General features: G+C 38.1%; 1 protein-coding gene across 1 annotated transcript; it reads left to right on the forward strand.

Annotated features, from left to right (window-relative positions):
• Positions 1 to 155: 155 nt before the first annotated feature.
• Positions 156 to 11,328, forward strand: LOC125229018. Its single transcript, XM_048133778.1, has 2 exons — positions 156 to 536; positions 8,776 to 11,328. Exon 2 carries the CDS (start codon positions 8,798 to 8,800, stop codon positions 9,671 to 9,673), a length of 876 nt encoding a protein of 291 aa, XP_047989735.1. The 5' UTR covers positions 156 to 536; positions 8,776 to 8,797; the 3' UTR covers positions 9,674 to 11,328.
• The last annotated feature ends 5,435 nt before the right edge of the window (positions 11,329 to 16,763 follow it).

A 16,763-nucleotide genomic window follows, 5' to 3' on the forward strand; every position in this document is an offset into this window, starting at 1 on the left:
GTAGTGATAAAATAAAAGCGTGTTTATCATGATCTCAAACGGTGCTGACCTGGTGTTGCCAGTATATTTACATACCATAGACCCATTTTCCGTAGCCGTACGTCACCTCACTATTGACAGACATTTGGTTCATGAATTTTCAGTGCTCAGATTTTTGTCAGTGTCATTTGAGGTTCGCAATTTCTTCTACAGATTTTGTGAGATAGCCTTGAAAAAAAATCAGTTTTATGTGTTTGAATATTCTAATGCCTCGTTGATGGATGAATATTGATTCGAAATAGTTTCTTTTGATATTGAAATGAAAACAATGTGTAAATATTTCCACTCATGCAAACCTGTCAAGTATTTTCGTTTTTATGATTAAAGTAATGCCAATTGTCCAAGGAAACAGTGCATAATGTAGTTAAACCCTAGAAGTTTTTACTGAACGGGTGGTTGACTTTTATTACATTTGACCAAGGACATGTACATAATAAATCATCGTCACTCACGCCATTCGTCAATATCTGTAAGCTCCAGAACATGCTCTCCTGCTGGTAAATATTTTTCTAATAAGTTTTTCTTATGACTAAATGTTTGTTTATATATTCGTGCACGTTCAGCTTTGCATGATTGAAAAATGTATTGCAATGTCCTATCTGCATGCAATCTTTGCTTATAATCGCTAGTTTTTTTTATAAATATGCACTATAAAACGTATCACGACAAAAAATATATATTTTATAAGGAATGTTGGATATGATGAATGTTTTCGGTAGATTAATCTTCAGAAGTTCGGGGTGGAGTTAACCTAACCTTGCTAAGTTGGCAGTACTTTTGATAATCATGTCAGTGCAAGTTTTATTTTATTCGATTCACAATCTGATTTAACTTAAAAGAAAAAAAAAAACAACAATTTGATTCATTTTTTATGCAAGTAAATATTTATTTTATTTTGATTTATAATTTCATAGAAGTTTACTTAGCTTGGTCTAACCCTCTCATTAATTTTATTAATAATCTAAAATAGTAAACATGTGTGCCTAGGGTTACTGTGTTAGTTTCCGTCTAGCGCTAGTTTGCGTCCATTTCACAAAATTATTAAAACAACCGATTTTTGTTTGATTTCCATTAACTTTAATATAATGCATTTCTCTAAATAACTAGTGTCTCAACTCTCAACTTTTACTCAACTACTTAATCCAAATATTTCCCATGTTTTATACTATTAACTAAATCACTGTCTGTACTATCTCCTGGACACACGTGACACCCTCTTTCAATGTAGGTACACATATGGCACTCTAGTTGACAATGTAAAGCATGGAAAATATTTCGATTAGTTGAAACCCTGTATGAGGCACTGGTTTCAAAAAAGACCACCCAGTAAGGCCGGCAACAGACAGTTTCATAATCTTAAAAAATCATAATCTTATAAAATAAGATTGGCTGCGCAGATTGATCTGACAGATTGCGAATAATTTGAATTTTAAGAATGTGTGTGGCAAGGCAGTCAATCTTATTTTATAAGATTTTTTAAGATTATGAAAATTAAGACTGTCTGTTGCCGGCCTTAGACTATCTTTTCATATTTTTTCTCACAGAATTTTTAGAAATAGAGGGTGGAGATGAGGTTTCAATTCACGGTTTTCTGAATCTTGCCCGTTAAAGGGTTGAACGCCAGTCGAAATTGTTCCCATGTATCTTATTTCGGTTTCTAAACCTTGTTTGCCGCACTTTTCTATTGCAATTTAAGTTACATAATCATTTATCGTTATTTAGTAGGTATTCCATTCCTCGTCATTGTGATATTTCCTGCACCTATTAAGCTCTTATTGTTCTCTGTTTGGCCCAAAGGTTAGCTGGTAGAGAATGCCTTCTGGCATTAAGTGCGCCTTTTGTACATTTTTTTACTGTGCAATAAAAAATAAATATTTGATGGAAACTTAGTTGGGTCAAAAGAAATACATACAATAAATGTAAAAAAAAATCTAACTATCATCTTTTTAGGGTTCCATAGTCAACTAGGAACCCTTATAGTTTAACCCGAACCTTTATTCGCCATATCTGTCCGTCCGTCCGTCCGCGGATAATCTCAGTGACCGTTAGCATTAGCACTAAGAAGCTGAAAATTGGTACCAATGTGTATATAAATCACGCCGACAAAGTGGTAAAATAAAAAGTGGAAAAAAATGTTTTGTTAGGGTCTCCCCGGGGGATATATTGTTGGATAGGTATTTAAATATTGATACTATTGATAGGGGATTATTAAAATCGTTATTTAATAAAATTAATATTTTCGGAAATAATCGCTCCTAAAGTAAAAAAAGGGGGGGGGGGCTCTAACTTTAAAAATATGAAAAAATCACAAAAGTAGAACTTTATATAGACTTTCTAAGAAAATTATTTTGATCTTGATAGGTTAAACAGTTGTTGAAAAAACGGAATCCTACACTGAGCGTGGCCCGACACGCTCTTGGCCGGTTTTTACGAATTTAAATAGGTAACAAACTATATAAATCAGCACTTTCCATCAGGTGAGATTGTATTGTAGTCAAATGGTTTACCTGTTTCCGATAAAAAAATGAAAGCTATTTCTGATGAATGGTGCAACAGTTCATTGGTGTCCGTTTTTATTAGGAAAAAGGATGATGTACAGGATTGCAATAACTATCGGGAAATAAAGCTCACATAGTATGAAATGAACATATAGGAAAGAGTGGTAACTTTACGAAAAGTACAGACAAGCAAAAATTAACTTTCACGTGACGTGAATTTGGAAAAGGCATACTATAGAGTTCATCGGTTCTGTGGTGGTGTATGAGATAGATAGGATAGACAGGAGTGCCAGAGAACTATGCACAGTTGCACACACGGCTTGTTCCTCTTGTATATCGAATCGATGCGTAACAGAAAGTTCCTTGGTCTATGTTCTTGTTGGTGAAAATGCTCTTGAGGTCCAGAGTGGTCTATTCAGTTTTTATCTTATTGCCTTAGATGGTGGATAACTGGATACCTACCAGTCTGCTCCGGCCGCGGATAAATCGACCGCGACGTTAAAATTAGATAAATGCGGGATGGATGAAATGGCGAAGGTCTTAAGAGACAATGCCTCTTAAACTTAAGGGGAAAATCTAGAAGACATCGTGAGACCTGTAATGTCTGGATCCGAATGCTGGGCGATGTAGGAGGAGGTTGTAAGAAGAGTTCATGTAGCGGAAATGAGAATGTGGGATGGATGTGTAGAGTGACCAGATTGGAATCGGATTAGGAATGAACTAGATTAGGGGAAGTTTGAAAGTAGCGCCTATAAAGCCTAGCAGGTTATCGTGGTACGGGCATGTAATGTGGAACTGGAGGGAGAGGGATGAATCTCATACAGGCAAAATAATTTTACTTAAATGAATGTTGATGGATGGAGAGGAGGGGTAAACCCAAACAATGGATGGATTGTGTGAAAGAGGATATGAGAAACAAATAAGTGAGTGCTGAGATAGGCTGAGATGACTTCCTCTTCCATACTTCCATATCACCCGTAATTTTGTCATTCACATGCTAATACCTAAAGTAGGTATGTTATGTATAAAATATATTTTTATCATGAGATACAAGTACCGCAACATAACACAAAATAGTTTTATATACGTTTACTGCCTCGTTACACTTGCCTTAATGATATATCTGTATGTAATAGGAATTGGCGTTAATACGGCAAGTAAGTCGAAGCGCGGTTCTTCAATTAAGTTTCTTTTGTTTCTTGGCGCTTACCCCGCGAATGCGAGTCAGTCATACTCATTTGTACCGCGTACAGGCGTACAGTACAACGTATACGGGATACGCACTAGGTTACCTATATATAGACATCGATGTACATTTCGTACTCGAATCGGTGCACGGCATTGGTGCGGTGACGGTGAATACGGTGATCTTGTATACAGATCTATAACATAATTACAACGTTTAAAAAAAATTAAAAGTTTTGCACGACTAGGGTTATCTTATCTCAGAAAAGTATCTTTCTTATTCAGTACCTACTTTTCTTTTAACAGTCGTAGTCAACGGCTTAGAACGCGACTTAACCCTTCTATATTATTCCCCAGAGTACACTTGATGACGTCACGAACTCACGAAACGTTTGCTACTATGTATAGGTTTGAATTTTATGTCACATTATTCATGTTTTGTAGTTATCACCTCATTGGATTAGGATAGTTTGTATTATTTGTTATTATGTATACATATTATATCTTTGATTATAACCATCAGACCATATTTCTATTTCTATTTGATCCTATATGAAGTCAACTGCATGAATGAAACACAATAAATCTTTTATTTTTCATTTTACACTGCATTTATACTCACGATAGATTAGAATAAATCGGGAACTCAAGCTGGCCTCCGCTCTGCAAGTAGTAGCACAAGGACCTTGGCCTCGGGAACAAAAGGGCCGTCGCCTCCGCTTCCTCAGAATATATAAAAGTGGCGCTGCTCTAGCTGCTTTGGAAAACATTAGAATTCAACATTAACATTTGTAAAAATAATGTCCTGTGTGCCCAGTTGCCCACAATTAGTTAACATTGCTTTTACTACTAGTATTGCCATTACTTTTACCTCGTGAATTGTTAACCCATAATGAAACTTTGAAATAAAAAACAGTGCCAAATTCTATTTTCCATTCCGTTACAAGTGAGTGCAGGTGTAAGCAATATAAACTTGATAGGTGATCAGGGAATCCGTTGAAATAAGAATAAGCTGCTACCAATGCTAGCACGTTATTCCTTTATTAATAAGTGTACTTCACCTGCGCCCCTATATTTAGACTCATTGTGTGTTATGCTGTTATGCGATAAATATCAATCAACTTTAAGCCCGCATGCCACGCCGAGGCATGGTGTTATAATTACACTATAACTAAACTCTTTGCATAACTCTGCTTAAATAATGCTGTTGTCTAGTCTTTAAATTAGACAGTTGATAAAACAGGGGATATTATTGTAGTTGAAGGTTGGCCATCGTGTAACTAATTTGTATTGTTTGACTGCTAGTAGTAAAAATATAATTACTATGTAAAAGGCGACGGTACCAATCACCTCATTGCATAATATCTAAATATTTTTGGAAGTATCCGGCTATCCACTATACACGTCGAACCTGTAGGTTATTTTAGGACCACTTGTCCCAAACAAGAATAGTTTATGCTTTGGTAAACATAAAAACAATTTATAGAAATTATATGCTGACTAAAGCTAAATATTAAAGGACACATAAACTATAGTAATGACTTATAATCAATGTATTGTAAGTACCTACTAGTTATCAAAAAGACCAAAATTAGGTACCATTAGGTAAAGTTTAAAAAGTATTTTGTGGGTAACGGTACGGAAGTCATATTGGAAGCTATTACTGATAAGTAGTAAATGAAATTCGATCGCCCGTCTGTTGTAATTTTGGGCACAAAACATAAAATCTAGTACCTTGATTAGTCGTTGTCATCCTTCTAGTATTATCCCGGCATCCGCCACAGCTTATGGGAGCCTGGGGTCCGCTTTGACCACTAAATCTCATGCCATGGCACTAGTTTTACGAAAGCGACTGCCATCTGACCTTTCAACCCGAAGGGTAACTAGGCCTTATTGGGATTAGATTAGTTCGTACCTTGTTTTTTAGTAATTATTAAAAATACTAGTGACTCTGTGGTCTGTGCTTCGAAAACGTAAAAGTTAAAATCCTTAGTTTTTGATGTTATTTATTATCACAGACCACAGTCAAGAACTCAAGATACGATGGTTTAAGGTCATACACACTATTGGCGTCGTCCTCGTCAATTTTTGGTTTTAAATTACTCCACAACCACATTATTACTCTTTCATGCCTTTGGGCTGCAATGCAATGGGCTACCCTGAAAACTTGGGCAAACGACTTACTTTATAAAATGAACCCTAGGTAATTATAATATGAACCCTAGGTAATAAATAAATAATTGTTCTTTTCATAATGTACTGTGTCTTAAATATGATATGATAGATTATTTGCCGCTATTGTATTATTTATGAGCAAAACAATGTGAGTCCGTGAGGAAACCTGCGTACATCCGCAAGAAATTAAAAGATATGTGGAATTGTGGATTCCTCAACCCTTTCTGAGCCAGCAGCATGGGGCTAAAAAAACAGATGGCAGCGTTAAGGGGAGCCTTGTACCCAGCAGTAGGTTACATTCAAGCTGAATTGCTCTTGTATTATTTATATGAAAAGGGAAATTTAATCTAGGCAAAGGCATGGACTTAAGGTATAATATATGGCTAAGCCACAGACTAGTACGATACGTGGCCGCGTCCCAGATACGTCGAGCTGCGCTGCGCTCTCTGCTAAACGGAAATGGCCTAGCGACAACATTGTTGTTCGATCTTTCTATACTAGGAACCCTAGCTTTTATTCAATTTTATATGAAATACGCCTATATGATTAAAATGAAGCTGCTTAAAAGCTTCTCGGCCTGAGCTATTCCCAATTTGGTTATCTTAAAAGCTTTGGCAGTTTAGTAACACTTGATAAACCTAAATATTTAATCTATAGATTAATCTTATACTATTAAACGAGCAATTCTTGTATATTTATTTATTTATTTATTTATTTATTTATTTATTTATTTATTTATATATACCGACGATCTTGGAAACCGCTCTAACGATTTCGCTGAAATTTGTTTTGTGGGGGTTTTCGGGGGTGAAAAATCGATCTAGCGTAGCCTTAGATCCCGGAAAACGCGAATTTTCGAGTTTTCATGAGTTTTTCTTTCGCATTTGTAAACTTAAAATATGGTCCTTAATTTCGCCGCGCGCGCATCGATTCCGCTTAGCTCAGTCGCACGAGGTCGGTCTAATGTACGCAGATAGATCGTAGGTGTCAGGGTTTCGAATCCCGGTCAGAAATTAAGTTTTTGTTTTTTGTCTTTTTTTTTGTTTTTGTATTTATAAGAGTTTTTTTTTTATCTAAAGACGTGATATATTAAAATAGAACCGAGCGAAGCTCGGTCGCCCAGATATTATAATAGTTATCAGTAAACTACTCCCTCGTCGCTACTAATAGTATATTATATAACGGTAACGTTATGAAGGCTATAAAAGTTGAGTACCGCGGTTAGGCCACGAAGGCTTGCCGAGTGGCCTAAGTAAGGTACGAGACTTTTATAGCCTTCATAATGTTACGATTGTATACTATACTTTTTCTACGACAGCCACATACATACCTATTCGAGAATAATAAAATGGGTTAGTTACTTACTTCATGTAATGAATGGGAATATTTGTGTGGATCGTCGTAGCATTGAGTATTCTGTCCACAATGTTGATGGCGAGAACTTGTTGCACAATTCTTCAAAATATGCCAACAACGCCGTTTCAGAGAAAGTTGAAACATTTTTTTGCAATTTCCATGTCAAAACAATCATAACATTTTTGGTACGCTTTATCTGACTTTTCATGTAACAAATTGTCAGTCACTTTGAGCGCCCATAGCCTTGATTTCTTCGGAAGTGCATTTTTCACCAGAATCACTCATAATTACTTATGTTTTTGCACAATAACGTCGAATTAAAACAAACTACACACCACCGAAATAGTTCAAATAGTTTCGTGATAAGTTTACAAATGTCAAACATACCATAGACAAGAGAAATAGAAAATAAGCCGGTTTTCAATTACGAAAAATGTGGTTGCGTTCAAGAATATTTAAATGTCGAATGTAAAATTATTGGATAAACTTATGATTTTTACCTTTGTTTTGCAATATCTAATATGTAAAACGCATTTAAGTTTATTTTTTCATCTTGATTTAAATTATGAACCTAAATATTATATTAATTATTAAAAGTTACTTATTACTGTAAATGAAAACATACCTGATAAATGGAAGTTGTGCTTTTAAAAAAAAATTAACAGAACTCCTATGAACTTAATTTGGATACCGCTGACAATAATCTAATTGACAGATTTAAGTGCTGGAGTAGAAAAAGGGTTGTAGGATTAGGACGGTCAGACGATCAAGCGCGGATCCAGCTTCGTGCCCAGGGGGGGGTCACGTGGTAAAGGCCCAGGCCTCAGGGGGGTCACGTGGTCTATTTGTATGGCCAACCTAGGCTCCAGGGGGGGGTCATGACCCCCATGACCCCCCCCCTGGATCCGCGCATGCAGACGATGTAGTTCCGTTTGTAAACTTTTTATTTTATTTTATAGTGTTATATTTAAATTTATTTACCTTTTCTTCTTTTGACATAGAATCGTCCCACGATAAGTCTGCATAGATTTTAATAGCCCCGCCTCTGCAAGGGTTAAGTAAACGTCATAATTTCATCAAAGTTTGACGTTTAAAATAACATCTGCACTGGCGAGGGTGTGAAAATCGTTGCAAACTTATCGTGGGACGATTCTAGGAATTCAATCAAGAGTAAAAGTTATTATGAGTTTAGGCACTCTGTTAGTGTGAATAATGTTTTTAATAAATATGATTGTTTGGCAATTTGCGGTCAAAGTAAATTTAATTGTACATGTTAAGAAATGTCCAAAGTAACGTAAACTGCTGAGAAGCTAACGTATACATTTCTTCAACATAATAGTAGTTGAAAATTATAATACTATACTAGCAAAGCAAATTAAACGCACATTTTTTGTTACTAATGTTTTTGGTCGAGTGTTTCGATCTGGAATTTTGGACAATCAAACCCTTGTAACGTCATTATAATTACCTTCAACATGATTTACAATTTTAAACACTATCGCATTATTTATTTTGTCCGCAGGCGATGAATACCTGACCAAACCATGGAGAATCGTGGTGGATGGGGTGATGGCGTATCAGGTGCTGCTGGAAATCTTACAGATGATTCGCAGGTGGATCACGATCGAGTACGGAAGGAGTTTTATGCCACCTACGACGTCATGACGGGTGTGCGCATAGCCGCCACGCTCGGCGGCTTTTTCGCGTTAATGGTTTTTTTGATCGTCTACAAAAGCCGAAGTAAATCGGTGAAGGCTTTGAACGATCCAAAACTTGTCGAACTAGCAGAAGCCGTTGTAGCCGAGGAACAAGCAGTTGAAGAAGAAAAACAACTTGCAGCTGCTCTGGAAGAAGCGCTATCGGAGCGAGCGCGATCGCGTCCTTCGATTGGCGAAGAACCACCATGGCCACGGACCTCTCGTTTTGCATCGTATGGCGGTGGTTACGGTAGCCTATTGACACCTCCACGACGGCTTTCTACAGCCCGTGGTGAGTCTCTTCCTGGATCTGCGCTGCGATTCGCAGAGCGTCGCGCATCTGGAGGACCACGCGACCGTCGGCTGAGTTCCGCCACTTGCTCCAGTTCCGGAAGTTCATATCTAGAACGACGAGGGTCTTCAGTGGTCTGTGCATTGCCAGAAAGGCGTTTGTCTCCTTGCCCAAGTGAGCGTCTAGCTCCATTGGCTTCAGTTGGTAGCGTAGGAACGTCCTTCGCTGTGGAATGTGAATTAGTGTCTGTTGGTGCGGACTCTGTGTTCGCTGAGGACGATGACTCCACCGATGATGAGGTGGAACAGTTTTCGACTGACAGCGGTGGAGGTGAGCACGGGGTGGGTGGCGAGAGCACTGAGCTCTCAAGCCGGCCTGCGCCACCGCTTCGCATTGACCGAGTGTCACAATCGCGGGAAACGTTGTTTTAGTCGCCGTCGTAACTCGTTGGCCGTTGATGTTACTCGCACATTAAAATATCGACTTTTCAATAAAGGTTAATGATTTTTATTATAAATGTGGTTTTGTAACATATCACAAAGACCTTGCAAATTATGACATATCATTTTAAATTGACCAAATTGACACATTTATTTATATGGAAACTATTACAATTAGTGTGTGTTTATGTACCTAACCTAACGGGTCTGACATGATTGTAACATTTGTAACTATGTAACTTATTTATTTCGTTAGGTTTATGAAATTTACTTAAGAAAGGCACACCCAGAAGAACTTCCTTGTGAAATTGTCGATATTTTAATATGTAACATAGAATGTAAATAGTTTGTTTTTGTTATTAATTGATGTTTCACGTTGATGTTTTCAGACCATGATACAGTTACGAATTTTCATTAATGCAAGTAGCTGACCAAATATATTTTTGCTCATGTATTGTTTCGCTACCTAACGGTTTATCGGTATCGGTGCCAGTTGCTAGTTGACCTACCTGTATAAAGATTACACGAGTAACGAAACTGACTTAGTCACCATTTAGTGTTCCTTGTAAGTGTATGATACGTACCTAGGTAAGGTAAAGATCTGCCGAATTAGTCGTTTATAGGCACTTTAATGTACTTATTTACTTACCATGACTAGTCGTTAAATAGTTTTCGAAGATTTGTCTGATATTGGCCAATCTATTTACAATATTTTCAATTCTTCGTCGGGCTACTCAGAACGACTCGACTGTTTTATCTTTACTAATTCTGCATTGCTACTGTGTGCCAAGAGTAGACGTGTCGTTGTCAAATGTCACTGCTGCGACCCGCCCCTTTTGTGGTAGGTCGTTAAATATTTTGTAAATTGGGTTCATGACGGACTTTGCATTTAAATATTGAATTGTTAGAAATTCAGCACTATTTCATGCGCTATTCCACAAAGTCTTTTAAAAGATATAAATCTTCAAATTACATGCATTTTAATGATTGTCAGTGTACTACTACCTGCCAAGCCCAACTCCGTGAGATATTACTCTTTCCTAATTGCCCAAACACGTTATAAGAAACCAATCTCTCGGCTACAGCCGACGTAAGCACACGCTGAATTAATTTGGGATATTATTAAAATAAAAATAAGGAGGCAGTGACATTGCCGTAAGTGGCACATTTTTGATTGAACATGTCTGTAATAAAATGTACTTAGATAGATACTAACTTGTTAGGATAGTTGTCAGTAAAAAAGTCAATTTGAAAATGTGTAATTGTATTATATTTAGTATTGTTCGTAACTACCCTTAAAATTTAAAGGGCTTATAAGACCAATTCGTCCTTTGAACAATAAAAACGCTAGAAGCGGCCTAAAATTTGCTCGAACCAATCTCACATTTCCAGATAAACTGCCACTATTCTTGTTTAGTAACAAATGTTAGCGGACACTAGAGTTTTATTGATTCTAGTGTACTGCTGACATCGCCACGCGCGGTTCGATTTGAGGTAGATTACCTACACACTAAGTCGTTTTTATTACAATTTAGATTTACGTGTTAGTTTATGTAACTGTTCGTTGCTCGAATTAAAAAGAGCTCCCGGTAGCCTGTAAAATGTTGAAATGTATGTAAAAAAATGTAAATATAAAACGCAAGTCATCTGTTGTTTCATTTTCATGATCACATTGTTGGTTACCCAAGTAAACATTGGCCGGTTTATTAACGCCTCATAAAACTAAACTACAGATTAACGGACAACACAGACGTGGAGATACGTAATTAAATACACTTGCTGAAGCTGCTTCATTAATGTTACTAGTCCACTACCCCTTTTCTGATTGTTCCTAGCTGTCGACGTCATTATATTTGTTTTTATTGCCTATAAATAGGCCTACTTATTAGTTTAGTAGGTATTGCAATTAACGACAATAATGTGTTACACAACAAAAACCGCAAAAAGTCTGAAACTATTTGTATAGAGTATTAACTATGGTGTTGTAGGATTGGGTGCCTTTGCACTTTGCAGTCTATTCTGTGTTTAAATCTGGGATATAATTCGTTCTAATATGCAGTCCGTATTGTGACAATCAGCACATCTCCTTCACGGACGTCGGACGTTGCCAATTAGCGTGACACATATGTACCTACCTATGTTTGAAGACTTTGCATTATTAGAAGAAAAGATAATTTGCAGATACCTCTTTAAAAAAATATGGTCAAGAGTCTGGCCTAGTAGAAGATGGCCCGCAAAACCCCCTTTCGGACTTTCACGAAGGTCCAGTATTAAGTATATGGATATATGGTAAAATCGTATACAGCTGCATCTGTCGACAAATTGTGTAAAATTGCGTGCCACAATGGGCGTACATAGTAGCAATCATGGGGTCTCATCCGGAACAGTGCAAAATTATTTCCAAATAGAAGTCATAGATGGCGCTAAGTGTCACGATTGACGATTATTATTTTTTTATCAACTAGATTTAAAGGTATTTGAAGCGTCATAAATTAAGTACATTATAAATTAAATACAAACATCGATGACAACACAAATTTAATGCATTATTTTAGAAATTTTCAAAGAAATAATATCACGTAATATATTGCTACTGACTATGACGCAACAACGTGAACAACCTGCGCGCGACAGTATCGAGCTACCTAAATTTTATTGCATATTGTCACTAGATGGAGCTGCCACTATCTACAGTGTACTGCCAACGAAACGGTGCGATTGTGTGCGTTCCGTTCATTGAGTTATATGTACTACGTACTATAGGCGACGTTGCCAGACGGAAACTCTGCACAAGCTGACAGATGCGCGGAGTGCGCGAAGCGGTAATTTACGCGTAGAGTAGTAAGTCCACCATCAGATGTGACACATTATTATATTCCGCCTGTCAAAATTATTTATTTATTTATTTACAACTTAAAAAATACAAAGTAAGCGATCACTGCCGCCCATGGACACCCGAAACACCAGGGGTGTTGGAGGTGCGTTGCCGGCCTTTAAGATGGGTGTACGCTCTTTTCTTGAAGATTTATCTTCTTCTTTAAAATACAAATATATACTTATATATAATATATATATATATATATAGTGCGGTCAGTTTTTTTGGACAAAGCGTATCCATTGTTCTCTTTTTTCATGACCAGGCCAAAGAAAACAGCAAAAAGTGAGCGTGCTAAAAATACAATTTTACTCAATAACTATTAACAATCAATAAACAAATTAACTTTTTTTATATTATAGTAACATAATTCATAAAGTAGTAAGTAGTTACCTAATAATTTTCCAAATTGAAATAAATATATTTCGCAAATCTATTAGAGGTGAAACACATTAGTAGGAACAATGAAAATGGCACATCTGCGTGGTTAACTTTTTAGTCTATGATTGCGTCACCAAAATCGCGGAAGCCTCGCTCCCGCTCGCGTGTTCGTAGAATATTCAGCTGTCGTGTCGGCCGATAATATTTGTTTGTGTGCGTTAATAATGTAGGTATACGTTTGTAGTAGTGTGCGTGACAAAAATGTCGTCTATTAAACAGCTGCCAATGATCGAAATTCAAATTAGTTGAACAATTTCCATTGAAAAAAAAGTTTGTAATGCATCGGTCCGAATTGCGGATACTAGTTTTATCATCTTTTAGTAGATATAATTGAATGTAAAATTATTTATTTTGCCTGACACTCTTGAGTATTTTTTTATGCCGTTATTTTAATTTTACAATATAATATTTGGAATATAGTGCTTTATAATTATTAAATATAAAACATTTTTTAAATACTTTTTGATACAAAATCATACTTCATTGATTTGGAACAACGCTTTTTATCGGACCTACATCCGACACTATCGGAAGCGTTTATCGGATGTAGGATGTCGATCTGACACCCGATATCGGATCGGATAATGTGAAAACGGCCTAAGCATTCACAGTTAGTGCGTTTTCACATTATCCGATCCGATATCGGATGTAGGACCGATATCCCATACACTGAAGCCGCCATCTTTGATTTTTGCCTTTGAAATCCTTCCGACATTTGCCACATGCACGACCGATGCGATGCATGCGAAATCAAACCTTATCGATATGGAAGTATGAGACGCGACGATTGCCGACTGGCTAGGATTTCCGAACGCACACGAATGCGCGCTCGGTCGCCGATCTGCGGCGGAGTGGGCCAAGACCTCGACGCGACGCCGTCAGCAACTAAGTACTACCTAGGTACTTATAAATAGTCAAGAGCGTTTGTATGGAGAATTAACTCCTCCTGTATCGTCTTAAGGATGAAATGTAATAATATTCATTTCTATATTTCTAAGTAACTACGCGCCTGCTTTCGAGTGCTTTAAATTTTAACAAATCAATGCATCCTTTGGTCGGGGGCTGGGGCCTCTCAACTCAAGGTCGCCGGCGCGCGGCGCCGTGGTCGCGGGGCGCGGGGCGTGGGGTGCGGGGTGGGGCGCCGCGGATCTCGTTCATTCAATTCCGCTTGCATGTGTTGCGGACAGAGCGAGTATATTATACGTACGCGGCGAGCACACATACAAGCCGCACGGCAACGCCATCTAGTAATGTTCGACTTTAAACGTCCATGTGACGTTATAGGTTTAGTGCGTGATAGCTAAAACAGATGTCGCAAGATGTTGCAGTTTGATGACTATTTCGACGTAGGATACTGATAAGAGTTTTGTTGGCCACGCGTGGCTACTAGCGCCATCTAGCTCTTTGAATGTGGATTAAATTTAGCCTACAGGTCTAGAATACTTAGGACGGCGCCCATTTTTAGTATGGGATTAGGTATCTGTACTAGTATTATTTGATCTGTGGTAGCAATGTAACGGACACAGGCTAGTAAGAAGATACTTGGTAATGGAATTATATTTCCTCGCTTCATTGTTCGATATAATTATTAAGTTTACATTATTGTAGTTTATTTAATCTACTGGCAACATATTGCACGCTTATTTTAGAGATTTATAAAAAATAAGTATTTCAATTGCCTCTAAACCTTCCCCCCCACCCTCAGGTCGGTGTCAACCGGCGGTGGCAGCCTCATTATTTTTTCGTGCACGGCAACAGACGCACGCGTCCACTGCACTATCTTTTGATACTAAGTTTATCTTGGTTGTTGGCAATGCCAAAGCGTAAAACGCACTAACCAAGAAAAACAGTGGACTAGTATTTTTATCATCATCTACGGATGATCACACAACGCGTACTTTTAACAAGACGCGAGCCTGGGGGTTGACCGTGAGTCAACACGAAGGCATAACTCATGTAAGACATGGTGATTCTATTACGAACACATGTTGATATGAACATTAGTTACTGAATGTTATCCGCGAGATAACACTAAGTAAGACGCGCATTCGCGCATATGGGTGAAATCTACACTGAGAGAAATTTGCATTGTGAATTTAACAAGTTCGACTTGTTGCGGTTTATCCGTTTGAATCAGCCAAACGTATGTTTAAAACTATATGTGTCAGGTTGTTTTTATAAAATCGACTTGTTGATTCAAATATATTGCCGATTCAAATGACAAGTAGCTTGTTGTTTGAACCAAAGAGCACGTAGGTGCTATTTTAACCAAAAATGAAACTGGTTGTATCTTCTCTCAGTGTACCCTCAATTTTGGTACTATTTTTATTTTAGTTTTTATAAAACTAAATTATGGCTTGGTTTTTGTTCTGTTCAGAAAGCATCGTTGCTTTCTCGAACAAGAAGTCACGGAGACCGAAATGGTACATTCCGGACAACCAACTCGATTACCAGGACTCGAATTCTCCATACATCGAGAATGTTCCGGAGATCTTACCTGAAGACGCAACACCCTGCGGGTACGGCGCCAGGCTCAATTCCTGAAAATCCAGCTCCAAAAGTACCTGATTTGGACCCAGACCTGGTTACCGTGTTTAGGTGAATATACCGACCATACACCCATATTTGGGGAAAAATGTACGGTAACTTAGCCTCCCCTTGGTTATCATTAGTCCGCAAGGGTTTACCAAAGATTTGAAGGATAAGATATTAAAAGAATACCTTATCTCCGAAAATTGTACGCTTTTTTAAGCATTTAGATGCTTCATGCAGAAATTTCTGCGGCCATTACAGCCATGCTGTTTGTGGCAGCTGCCAGTTGGGTGTAGGCATTACAGCCATAAACCGAGCTATTACTGTTCTATTGACGTCTGATGTTATATAAGATCACTGCTACCAGCTGTTAAGCGACAGTTGTCGCATCTTATCAGACTTGCATTATTGCAAAACCCAAGCACGTACAAGGCTTGTCACACCCAGGTTATAAAAACCCTTCTTGACCATAATTCAAGATGCGGGCGATTTACTCTATGGAAGTAAACTCCCGGAAAAAATAAAAGCCTCAAAAGTAATTGAGAAACAATGCCTACAGATAAAAAAGTCTGTATATTCGGGAAAGAGCAACACGGCTCCATCAACTTCGACATCAACGTCGGCGCGCAACCAATACCAGTTTCAGGGAAACGGGTCAGGCCCTCCTCGTTACCAGTCGAAAACGGTGGCACAGATCAAATAATACTAGTACAGATACCTAATCCCATACTAAAAATGGGCGCCGTCCTAAGTATTCTAGACCTGTAGGCTAAATTTAATCCACATTCAAAGAGCTAGATGGCGCTAGTAGCCACGCGTGGCCAACAAAACTCTTATCAGTATCCTACGTCGAAATAGTCATCAAACTGCAACATCTTGCGACATCTGTTTTAGCTATCACGCACTAAACCTATAACGTCACATGGACGTTTAAAGTCGAACATTACTAGATGGCGTTGCCGTGCGGCTTGTATGTGTGCTCGCCGCGTACGTATAATATACTCGCTCTGTCCGCAACACATGCAAGCGGAATTGAATGAACGAGATCCGCGGCGCCCCACCCCGCACCCCACGCCCCGCGCCCCGCGACCACGGCGCCGCGCGCCGGCGACCTTGAGTTGAGAGGCCCCAGCCCCCGACCAAAGGATGCATTGATTTGTTAAAATTTAAAGCACTCGAAAGCAGGCGCGTAGTTACTTAGAAATATAGAAATGAATATTATTACATTTCATC

This window comes from Leguminivora glycinivorella, chromosome 8 (genome assembly GCF_023078275.1).
Source record: "Leguminivora glycinivorella isolate SPB_JAAS2020 chromosome 8, LegGlyc_1.1, whole genome shotgun sequence".
Lineage (NCBI taxonomy): Eukaryota > Metazoa > Arthropoda > Insecta > Lepidoptera > Tortricidae > Leguminivora > Leguminivora glycinivorella.

What these genes read in the sequence shown, in the direction of transcription:
- LOC125229018 (XM_048133778.1), top strand. Translation starts at nt 8,798, where the DNA reads ATGGAGAATCGTGGTGGATGGGGTGATGGCGTATCAGGTGCTGCTGGA.